Genomic DNA, 12,237 nt, shown 5'->3' with positions numbered 1-12,237 from the left:
CACTCACCAAGGGAGCATTAACATAGTATTCTCTTTTACCTGAAAATTCTATAAATTCTTTTGCTAAGCTTGCAGATTCATTTATCAAAGCACACTCGGGAGCTTAAAAAGTCAAAATTAAGAATGGAGGATATTTTCAAAATAAAGCAAGGAGATTCGAAGCTGCTCAGAGAATTCGTAGATAGATTCCAACGTGAAAGGATAATATTGCCACGTGTACCTGATAACTGGGCAGCTATGGCTTTTGCCAGTAATTTAAATGAGAAAAGTTCAGAAGCCACGATACGACTCAAGGAAAGTCTACGTGAATTTCCAGCAACAACTTGGAATGATGTTTACAACAGATACAACACAAAGTTGAGGATAGAAGAAGATACCATCTCTCGGTCTTAAAAAGAGGAGAGGGTAAGTTCGAGACATGCTTAAACTGAAAAAAGATCCGGTAAAAACAGATACAAGCCCTACATGGGACCAGCAGGAAGAGACTCACATTCAAAGCAGGATAACTCAAAGTACGATCATAGATCGAGAGATAGAGAGTCAAGCTCGTCATCAAGGTTTGGAAAAGAGCGAAACACACGAGAGACGCGAGATGGTGATAAAGGCTCGAAGGCAAAATTTGGCGATTACAATTTCAATGTTAGCACATCAGAGTTAGTAGCAGTATTAAGAAGCATGGGTGATAAGGTGCGGTGGCCAAAGGAAATGAGATCAAATCCGAATAGGCGAAATCCTGATTTCTGGTGCGAGTTTCATAACGATCATGGTCACAGAATGGCAGATTGTAGATTGCTGCAAGGTGAAGTTGACTATTTGTTAAAGCAAGGATATCTTACCGAATTGTTTAGTGAAAAAGGTAAACAAGCGTATATGAAGAACAAGCAGGAGCCCCCTAAACCTCCTTCACTAAAAAGGACCGTTAACGTTATAAGTGGGGGAGAAGAAATTAATGGCGTGACATATACGACAGCTGAGAAAGTTTCAAAGGTTAGAGTCACACATGGGAAGCGGGTTCGACATGTTTTGGAAGAAGAAAGTATTATATTTAATGATGCAGATGCAGATGGCATACTAACTCCACATAAAGATGCACTGGTAATATCTCTACTTGTACATGACACTAATGTGAAACGAATTTTGATTGATCCAGGTAGCTCCGTGAATATCATTTTTCTAAGAGTATTAAACGAAATGCAAGCTGAAGATAAGTCGGTACCCAAGGCGCATACTTTATCTGGCTTTGACAATTCAAGCGTCGTAACAAAAGGGGAGGTAATACTCACAACATTCGTGGAAGGAGTTGTCAAATATACGAAATTTCAGGTGGTAGAGATGGATATGGCTTATAATATGATTCTCGGTAGACCATGGATTCATGAAATGGATGTTGTGCCATCTACTCTACATCAAGTTATTAAATTCCCTTCACAATGGAGAATACGTCAAATCCATGGTGATCAACATACATCTAGGAGCATCAACTCCGTAGCAGATTCAAGAGCAAAAAATGAAGAAAAATAGCTATTACAGAATCTAGTTGAGGATGCTGCAACACAAGCCTCAACTGAACACGGACGGACAGATGTAGACTCGAGGCCTGATTCCATCCAAGAACCGGAAGAAAATGAAAACATCAAAACGATGATTGAAGAGTTGGAAGCTGTAGAACTATTTATACCTTGGCCTAAAAGAAAGTCTACATTGGGGCTAACATAAGCCACGAAATGAAAGGTAAGTTGACTGAATTCTTGAAAACTAACATGGATTGTTTTGCCTGGTCCTATTCTGATATGATAGGATTACCTCCGGAAGTAATGACTCACAAGTTAAATGAAGATCCATCATATCCACCTGTCAAACAAAAGAAAAGAAAGTAAGGATCTTTAAAAAAACAGGTGATTCAAGATGAGGTGCAAAAACTTTTAAAAATTGGGTCTATCCGCGAGGTGAAATATCCAAATTGGTTAGCTAATACTATAGTAGTACCAAAAAAGAATGGTAAGTGGCGAGTTTGCGTAGATTATACTGACCTAAATAAAGCTTGTCCTAAAGGTTCTTTTCCATTGCCGTATATAGATCAACTAATTGATGCTACTACAAGACATGAATTGTTAAGTTTTTTAGATGCATATTCAGGGTATAACCAAATCAAAATGGATCCCCTAGATGAGGAAAAAACTTCATTTATAACAGACAGGGGTACTTACTGTTACAAAGTAATGTCATTTGGCCTCAAAAACACTGGAGCCACATATCAAAGGTTGGTGACCAAAATATTCCAAGAACATTTAGGGAAAACCATAGAAGTCTACATAGATGAGATGTTGGTCAAGTCACAACAAGCAGGGGATCATATTCAACACCTGTCTGATACATTTCAGATTCTCTGTAAATTTAACATGAAGCTAAATCCCGAGAAATGTGCATTTGGCATTTCATCAGGTAAGTTTTTGGGATTTCTTGTTTCTAACCGTGGTATTGAAGTAAATCCCACGCAGATTAAAGCTATTGAGGAAATTCCTGATATACTTACAAGTAAAAAAGAGGTACAGAGACTGACGGGAAGAATTGCAGCCTTGGGAAGATTTATTTTCAAATCATTAGAAAAATGCTTTAGGTCCTTTTCAGCTCTAAAAAAGCAGGATCAGTTCAAATGGTCTGAGGAATGTCAGCAAACGCTCAAAAATTTGAAAGTATACTTGTCAAATCCACTGTTGCTCGCAAAATCAAAAGATGGGGAAAAGTTACTTATCTACCTTGTTGTTTCAGAACTAGCAGTGAGTGTTGTTTTGGTTCGTGAAGATCAAGGTAAACAGTCTCCAATTTACTATGTTAGCAAGTCATTATTAGATGTTGAGACTCGGTATCCTCATCTAGAAAAACTTGCACTTGCATTAATTATGGCATCTAGAAAATTAAGGCCTTATTTTCAGTGCCACCCTATCTCTGTAATAACTGCCTATCCCCTGCGTAATATATTACATGAACAAGATTTATCAGGTAGGTTAGCCAAGTGGGCCATAGAATTGAGTGAATATGACATTACATATTGTAAGCACGTGATTTTTGCCCTATGAAAAAATTACTCCCAAAAAATTCAAAATAAAATGATTTTCCTTGGTGTGCAATTTTGAGAATTTTTGTGACATTTTGGATAATTATTTGTATTTGTCTGTTCATGTTTATTTGTTAAATTAATAAAAAAATACAAAAATATGTCGCATTTGCATTTAGGATTTAATTCTACAATTAGGAAAAATTAAGTTTGTTTTACAAAAATGAAAATTATAAAAATATGCATCGTTTGCATTTTTAGCATTTAATGTCCAATTGTACAATTTTATGCTTAATTATTACTTAATTGTGTGTTTTAGAAAGTAAAAGAAAATAGAGCAAAAAATATAAAGAAAATCGGAATTGGACCTCTTCTCCAATTTTGAATCGAGGCCCAAAACACTTATACCCAACCTTCCCCTACGACCCGGTCCATTTCAAACCGGGTCGACCCAGTCCATAACCCAAATACCCAACACCCCTATCTTCATATCTTACAAAAAAAAACCCTAAAATCAAGAAAGAACAACGCGGAGAGCAGTGGGAATGATTTGGGAAATTCAGATGAGACTAAAAGGTCGGGGGAAATGCCAGTTTCACTTGCTATGCCGCAAAAGAAGAGGGATATCCCCAACAGAAAAGGTTGCTTTCAGTGACACGAATAAACAGAGATTTGGAGTGTTATCCCCAGCAGATCATCTCAATGAACATGCACGATCTTCAAGTTACATTGTCTGTCATGAAATGCGTGAGGTCAGATAAGGAGACCGGGAAAATGGTTAAAAGGTTTGGGAATAATGAATCGTCAAGAAGGGCGGAAGGTATCAACCCAAGCTTCAAGATGGACAGACAACGCATAGATGGAGAATGGTTGACGGCATCCCCAGCAGGAGTATCGCAGCCAACCACCACGTTTTAAACTGACCAAATTTTCTTTGATTTGAAGCAGGGACAGGGAATGCTACTGATGACAGAATGATGCGCCGCAAGAAAGATTGTCAAACTGGGGCAGAAAATTTTTGTTCATTTCAAAAATTTTCGAGGAGTGTGTTTGGTGAAAATCTGTATCCTCAGTGATTTTTCGGGGAAAGGCAAAACGAGTTTTAAGGGAGGTAGTCTTCGAAGGAAGAAGCTAGCAAAACAAAGAAAAAAACCAGTTTTGCAAAAGGTAACAGTTTGCAGAGGAATGAAACATCCTACTTAAAAGGAAGTAGTTTTGGAAGGAGTAAGATAACATATTTTACTCAGCAGAGTTATCCTCAGCAGTGTTATCCCCAGCAGATCATCGAGATGTAGAAGCATCCTCGACAGAGTTTCGACCAAGTTTCAAGAGGGTCGGACAACCCGGAGTGGGGAAGGAAGAAAGGGAAAATTCATCCCCAGCAAAATAATCCCCAGCAAGTTTTGAGGTAAGACATTTTCAAGTTTTGAAGATATTTTGGGTTCATCCGCCCTCGAATAGGATATTTTGGGTTCATCCGCCCTCGAATAGGATATGTTGGGTTCATTCGCCCTCGAATAGGATATGTTGGGTTCATCCGCCCTCAAATAGAATATGTTGGGTTCATCCGCCCTGGAATAGGATATGTTGGGTTCATCCGCCCTCGAATAGGATATGTTGGGTTCATCCGCCCTCGAATAGGATATGTTGGGTTCATCCGCCCTCGAATAGGATATGTTGGGTTCATCCGCCCTCAAATAGGATATGTTGGGTTCATCCGCCCTCAAAATAGGATATGTTGGGTTCATCCGCCCTCAAAATAGGATATGTTGGGTTCATCCGCCCTCAAAATAGGATATGTTGGGTTCATCCGCCCTCAAATAGGATTTTATTTTTCAAAGTTGTTGTTGAAGTCAGGCGCCCACCTGTATAACGAGAGGAATACTTTCCAGTCTTAACATTTCATGTCCTAGGCGCCCACCAGTATAATGCGGGAATACATTTTTGTTTTTTCATTTCTAGGTCGCCCACCAGTATAATGCGGGCATACATTTCTATTTTTTCATTTCATGTCCTAGGTCGCCCACCAGTATAATGCGGGAATATATTTCTGTTTTTTCATTTCATGTCCTAGGTCGCCCACCAGTATAATGCGGGAATACATTTCTGTTTTTCACTTCATGTCCTAGGTCGCCCACCAGTATAATGCGGGCATACATTTCTGTTTTCATTTCATGTCCTAGGCGCCCACCAGTATAATGCGGGAATACATTTCTGTTTTTTCATTTCATGTCCTAGGTCGCCCACCAGTATAATGCGGGCATACATTTCTGTTTTCATTTCATGTCCTAGGCGCCCACCAGTATAATGCGGGAATACATTTCTGTTTTTTCATTTCATGTCCTAGGTCGCCCACCAGTATAATGCGGGCATACATTTCTGTTTTCATTTCATGTCCTAGGCGCCCACCAGTATAATGCGGGAATACATTTCTGTTTTTTCATTTCATGTCCTAGGTCGCCCACCAGTATAATGCGAGCATACATTTCTGTTTTCATTTCATGTCCTAGGCGCCCACCAGTATAATACGGGAATACATTTCTGTTTTTTCATTTCATGTCCTAGGTCGCCCACCAGTATAATGCGGGTATACATTTCTGTTTTCATTTCATGTCCTAGGTCGCCCACCAGTATAATGCGGGCATACATTTCTATTTTCATTTCATGTCCTAGGTGCCCACCAGTATAATGCGGGAATATATTTTTATTTTTTCATTTCATGTCCTAGGTCACCCAACAGTATAATGAGGGCATACATTTCTGTTTTTCATTTCATGTCCTAGGTCGCCCACCAATATAACGAGGGAATACATTTCTGTTTTTTTTCATTTCATGTCCTAGGCACCCACCAGTATAACGAGGGAATACGTTTCATATTTTTGCATTCAGGCGCCCACCTGTATAACGAGGAATACTTTTCAGTCTTATACTTCAGGTCTTGAAATCAGTAACCCACCGGAAGGCAGAATGTTACAACAAAAATCCCCGGCATAACAAATTTTGATGAAGAAAGTCGTATCTCCAGTGGAATCGCCAAAAAGTTTAATGAAGGAAGCCATATCCCCAGCGGACCGAACAAAATGATGAAAACTGGTATTCAGAAAAGCAAAAGGCCAGTGTCATCCCCAAGTTCTCGGAAAAAAACACCGGAAAAAGCACAAGCCGACAAGAAAGCAAGGCAACAAGAACAAGTTGAAGATAGATGAGATCTTATGATCCGTAGTCTAGCCTAGCTTCTTGATTTTTCTATTAAGCACGGTGTAACAAGGAGATCGGTAAAGCAATGGTAACAGCATACAGCAGCAGTAACAGCAAAATCACAGTCCCATGGTAGTCCCAGCTACCAAAACTTCCCGAACTACATTAACCTGATTCCCTTCTAGCCAGGGATATGTAGGAAACCTTTGATATAATCGTGCGATTGAACATGTCAGACATTATGCCCGGTTGATCCCACACTGTCTCAAATGCTTGGAATTTGGGGCACACATTAAATTTTATGGGGAAAAGTGTAAGCACGTGATTTTTGCCCTATGAAAGAATTACTCCCAAAAATTCAAAATAAAACGATTTTCCTTGGTGTGCAATTTTGAGAATTTTTGTGACATTTTGGATAATTATTTGTATTTGTCTGTGCATGTTTATTTGTTAAATTAATAAAAAAATACAAAAATATTTCACATTTGCATTTAGGATTTAATTCTACAATTAGGAATAATTAAGTTTGTTTTACAAAAATAAAAATTATAAAAATATGCATCGTTTGCATTTTTAGCATTTAATGTCCAATTGTACAATTTTATGCTTAATTATTACTTAATTGTGTGTTAATTGTTATTTGGAGTTAATTTGCACTTTTATAAATTAATTTAGTTCTATATGATAATTTAAGGATTTTTAGAATTTAGTTTTAGAAAGTAAAAGAAAATAGAGCAAAAAATATAAAGAAAATTGGAATTGGACCTCTTCTCCAATTTTGAATCGAGGCCCAAAACACTTATATCCAACCTTCCCCTACGACCCGGTCCATTTCAAACCGGGTCGACCCAGTCCATAACCCAAATACCCAACATCCCTATCTTCCTATCTTACAAAAAAAAAGAAAAAAACCCTTAACCTAAGAAAAACCATCCGCCCCCTCTCTCTTTCCCTCTCTTCTCCTTCACCATCTCCAAACCCCAAGCAGCCATGCCTGCTGCCCCAGTCCAACAACGCCTCACCACCACACTCACACATACCACCACGAAGCTCGTTTTCTCCATGTCGAGCTCGAAGCTCGTTCATGGCTGCCCTCTCCTTTCATCTTCGAACCAGCTCCAAACGACCACCTCCTAGTTGCGTCTTCTTCTCAACCCCGTCACTGTTGCTCCATCTCCTCCAATCTACATCGCAACCAGTCGTAAAACCAGCCCCAAGTACACGAAAAACAGTAGCTCAAACCCCGTCGTACTTCGTCTTCCTCACGTGAACCAGTCCGGCAACCCCCCATTAAATCCGATGACCTTCATTTTGTTTTGAAACAGCCTGCCTCGTCAAGCCCCCAGGTCCAGCAGTAGTAGTGGCTGTTATTCCACTGCCATCTCCTCACGCCCAGCGGCGACTCAGCAACGCCATACCAGGCGTTTCCCAGCAGCTCCATCACGTCCAAACAAACCCCATGGCTACTGCCCGTCCAGTTGAGCAACATTTGCTGCCATTGCTTCGAGCTCCAGCCATGAGCGAGCAAGCATCGACAACCCAAGCCCAAGCCCAGTCCGTCAAGCTCCGGCTCAGCGACGCAACAACAGTCAGGCCCGTCGACGTTTTTCGTCGTCGAGTTATTTTGGTACGATAATCGTTTCCGGACAGGTTTGCTTTCGTTCAAGTTCATCGTTGTTCTGATCCGGTCAGTTGGTTTAACCAATTCGTGTTTATCGTTCTTCTTATTTTTCTTTAGTTTGTTTCATTTTTCTTGTTTATTTTTAGGTAGAAATTGTTAGTAATTTCAATGTTTTTAGATTTAAGGTGAAGTTCAATTAATTATGTCTTTAGTTTATTTTATTAATTTTAAAAGGATTTAGTATAGAAGAATGTTACTTTAAATCATTTGAATCCGTCATGTTTGTTGTTTAATATAGATTTAATTCATGTTCATTTTTGTTTGAAGTTCATTTTTAATCCAGTGATTTAATGTGAGTTTATGTTTTGGTTTTAAATTTTTTGATTTAGTTTGAATCATGTTTACTTTTGTTGTTAATATTGTTGTCTCCTTGCTCGTTCATTTTTGTCTAAGTTAACCAGGATTGGTTCCCAATATGGTTAACTTATTCCCATTAATTTGATGTTGTTCAATCTGTGTTCATGTGATTTGTTGTTTGAATTTGTTTAGAAATTGGTTATATTTGCTATATTTTGGTTGGAATTGATTAGGTGAATTGGTTATAGCTGATGGGGGTAGATTGGTAAATTGTAGTACGTTCAGGGGTAAAATGGTAATTTCAGTAAGGTCGAAGGGGTATTTTTGGAATTGAACATTTGAACAATTATTTAATCTGAGTGCTTTGTCCACTAGGCATTAACAATATTAAAATAATATATTGTGGGGGACAAGACATAAATTAGTAGGGAGATGATATAATTATTTAATATAGTGGGGGACAAGACATAATGTAGTGGGGGGGATAATGTAATTATTTAAGTTAAGCATGTGGACAAGATATAATGGGGTGGGGTTGATATATTTATTTAATGTAGTGGGAGACAAAACATGTAGGCATGGGGGACAAAGGAATTAAATAAGAAAAACATTAAGTAGTGGGGGCAAGACATGCAATTAAAAGAATATTTTGGGTTAGTGGTTCAAGACAAGAGTCTTGCTATAAATAAGAGTCATTTGACACATTTTGAAGGGGATTATTAGAGAGGATTGAGAGAGAACATTTTTAGGAAGACATTTTTTTTACAAAGATAGTTTTTTAGAGAGGATTATCTTTGGAGAGAAGGAGGCATTCTGAAAATCCTAAGAGAGGATTGGAAAACATTTTGAGAGGACTTGGACTTAGAGAGAAAAAAGGAAGAGACTTTTAGAAGAAGAAAAAGGTTGAGAAAGTTGACTGAATTTTGCGAAACCAGAATTTGAGAGCAAAAGAGAAAGACAATTTGAACTTTTACTTGAATAATTTCCGTTTGCCTTTTCTTGAGTGTTATTCAAAATCAGTTAAACTACTGCATCTTGTATCCGTCTCTCTTCTGCTTTGACTGCGATTGCATTTCGGTATTGCTGATTTTTCAATCTGTCACTGGGTTATTCTACTGGTCGTTGCTGGTTTTTGTTGTGTTGCTGAACCTACTGTTGTTGTGTATTTACACTATTGCTGCTTCTACTGATCTTCATCTTCTTTCCTTGCTTTCCAAATACCAGGTACACAAACTGATACACTGGTTCATCTTGTAAGCTACTCGAAGCATGAATGCAAAAATGAGAAAGATTTGAAGTTGTAGTTTAATGTAGTCTTTTCTTTCTTTTACTGTCTATATGTAGAACATTTTATGCGCTGCCCATGTAAACTCTTTAAACGACTCACTTTCGAAACTTAACTATAATAACTCGAAAGTATGTAAGTAAAGTAAGACTTTTTCTTCATTTATTTTAGAGAGAAACGAAAAACAAAAATGTAGTCATTCTAAGATTATCTTTTTTAAAAACAATAATGAGACAAGCCTCGCCAAATAAAAATGCAAATTGCGGGGCACTCAATAATTGGTCATAATAAATACTTAGAATTTGGGATGGACTGTTTTAGTGAATTTCACTGTTTTCCCCAAAGATAATAACGTGTTAGACTCTTTAGGCGCGATTTAATTAATCTTACCTTCTTAAACTCGGGTGTGCATTTCATGCGACCCAAATCCAAATCCCAAAACATTGAATAAAATATGTTTCAGATTGCGGGTGCATTTCATGTGACGCAATCCAAAGACATGTTTTTAGACGATGTTCACATTCCTTTAAAAATATAATAAAAGCGGTAAAGAGTTAAAATTTGCACATGAGCTCATAATTGTATAAAATCATATAAACAAGCCGAATATGACAGTTGAGCGACCGTGCTAGACCCACGGAACTCGGGAATGCCTAACACCTTCTCTCGGGTTAACAGAATTCCTTATCCGGATTTCTGGTTCGCGGACTGTAATACAGAGTCATTCTTTTCCTCGATTCGAGATTAAATTGGTGATTTGGGACACCCTAAATCACCCAAGTGGCGACTCTGAAATTAATAAACAAATCCCGTTTCGATTGTCCTTTAATTGGAAAAACTCCTTCACCCCTCGCGGGGGCGGAAAAAGGAGGTGTGACACATATCAACCTAGAACTGCAATAAAGTCACAGGTGTTGGCCGATTTTAGCCAAGGGATGCAACTAGAAGTAGAAAAGAACTACAAGTATTCAACGGGTCTAATCCAGGAACTTGGATTTTAGTCACTGATGGTTCATCGAAGGTAAATGGGGTAGGTCTAGGAATTGTTTTGGTACCACCTACGGATGAAACAATACGACAAGCCATAAAATGCCACCCTATTACTAACAATGAAGCAGAGTATGAAACTTTGATTGCAGGTTTGGAACTAGCATGCGAGCTTGGCATAGAATAGGTTGTAATCAAAAGTGATTCGCAGCTCGTAGTTAACCAAATGCTGGGGACTTATACAGCCAGAGAGGCAAGAATGCAGCAATACCTGAAAAAGGCACATGATCTGGTTAGGCAATTCCAAACCTGGAAAGTTGTGCAGATACCAAGAGAAGAAAATGTCGAGGCAGACGCCCTAGCTAATCTTGCATCTGCGGCAGAAGTGACAAATGATGAAAATGATTCTCTAATTCATTTATTTCATTCGGTACTTGATCAAGACAAAAACGAGGTAAATTTAAATAATTTAACTTGGGATTGGAGAAACGAGATTGCCACTTTTTGCAGTATGGTATTGTCCTTGAAGATAAGAAACAGGCTCAAGCACTTCGCAAAAAAGTTGCTCGGTACTGTTTAAATCAAGGCAATCTTTATCGTAAAATATTCGGTGGCTCCTTAGCAAGATGCCTCGAACCTTCTCAAACAGAGTATGTGATGATAGAAATACACGAGGGGCATTGTGGAAATCATGAGGGAGGAATATCCTTAGTGAAAACCATGATTAGAGCCGGTTATTATTGGCCCAAAATGGAACAAGACGCGGAAAAGTTTGTGGCTAAATGTGACAAGTGCCAATACGGTAACAATATGCATAGACCTACAAAATTGTTACATCTGGTCATTGCACCGTGGCCTTTTATGAAGTGGGGGATGGACATCGTGGGACCACTACCACAAGCTAAAGGCAAGGTAGGCTTTTTGCTAGTACTCACTGATTACTTTACTAAGTGGGTAGAAACAGACACTTTTAAATTGGTACGAGAAAAAGAGGTCAGAGATTTCATTTGGGGAAATATCATATGTCAATTCGGTGTACCAAAGGAAATCATATGTGATAATGGCCCGCAATTTATAGGCGCAGAAATCACAAATTTTTTTCAAATTTGGCAAATTAAAAGGATTACTTCAACGCCTTACTATCCAGTGGGTAATGGACAAGCTGAATCAACGAATAAAGTTATTATCAACAATTTGAAGAAAAGGTTGGAGGAATCCAAAGGAAATTGGCCGGAGGTGGTACATGGTGTTTTGTGGGCTTACCGCACAACAACAAAAACAAGTACGAGGGAAACACCGTTCTCACTTGTATACGGAGCTGAAGCCTTGATCCTAGTCGAGATAGGGGATCCAAGAACGAGATATACACAAGCAATTGAGGAGTCAAACGAAGAAGAAATGCGAATAAATCTAGATTTACTTGAAGAAAGAAGGGAAGCTGCGCTAATAAGGATGGCAGCACAAAAATAAGTTATGGAATGATACTACAATCGGAAAGCTCGTCTAAGATACTTCAAGATTGGGGACTTCGTACTCAAGAAGGTTTTCCAATCTACGAGAGCAGCTAATGCGGGAAAGTTAAGTCCAACTTGGGAAGGACCTTACAAGATTCACAGCATCGTAGGAAAAAGGAGCATACGAGCTGGAAACAATGGATGGCAAGATTCTACCTTCACATTGGAATGATGTTCATTTGAAGAAATACAATTTCTAAGGAAAGGAAATATCCATGGG

General features: G+C 38.6%; 1 protein-coding gene across 1 annotated transcript; it reads left to right on the top strand.

The window, feature by feature from the left end:
* The first annotated feature begins 465 nt into the window (after positions 1-465).
* Positions 466-11,973, top strand: LOC107766439 (uncharacterized). The gene is made up of 6 exons (XM_075220420.1): positions 466-1,095; positions 2,499-2,808; positions 7,579-7,880; positions 8,021-8,059; positions 10,715-10,957; positions 11,014-11,973. Exons 1-6 carry the CDS (start codon positions 466-468, stop codon positions 11,971-11,973), a joined length of 2,484 nt encoding a protein of 827 aa, XP_075076521.1.
* The last annotated feature ends 264 nt before the right edge of the window (positions 11,974-12,237 follow it).

This window comes from Nicotiana tabacum, chromosome 8, assembly GCF_000715075.1.
Source record: "Nicotiana tabacum cultivar K326 chromosome 8, ASM71507v2, whole genome shotgun sequence".
Classification (NCBI taxonomy): Eukaryota; Viridiplantae; Streptophyta; class Magnoliopsida; order Solanales; family Solanaceae; genus Nicotiana; species Nicotiana tabacum.
The sequence above is the reverse complement of the archived record's forward strand: the minus strand, read 5'-3'. Positions and strand labels throughout refer to the sequence as shown.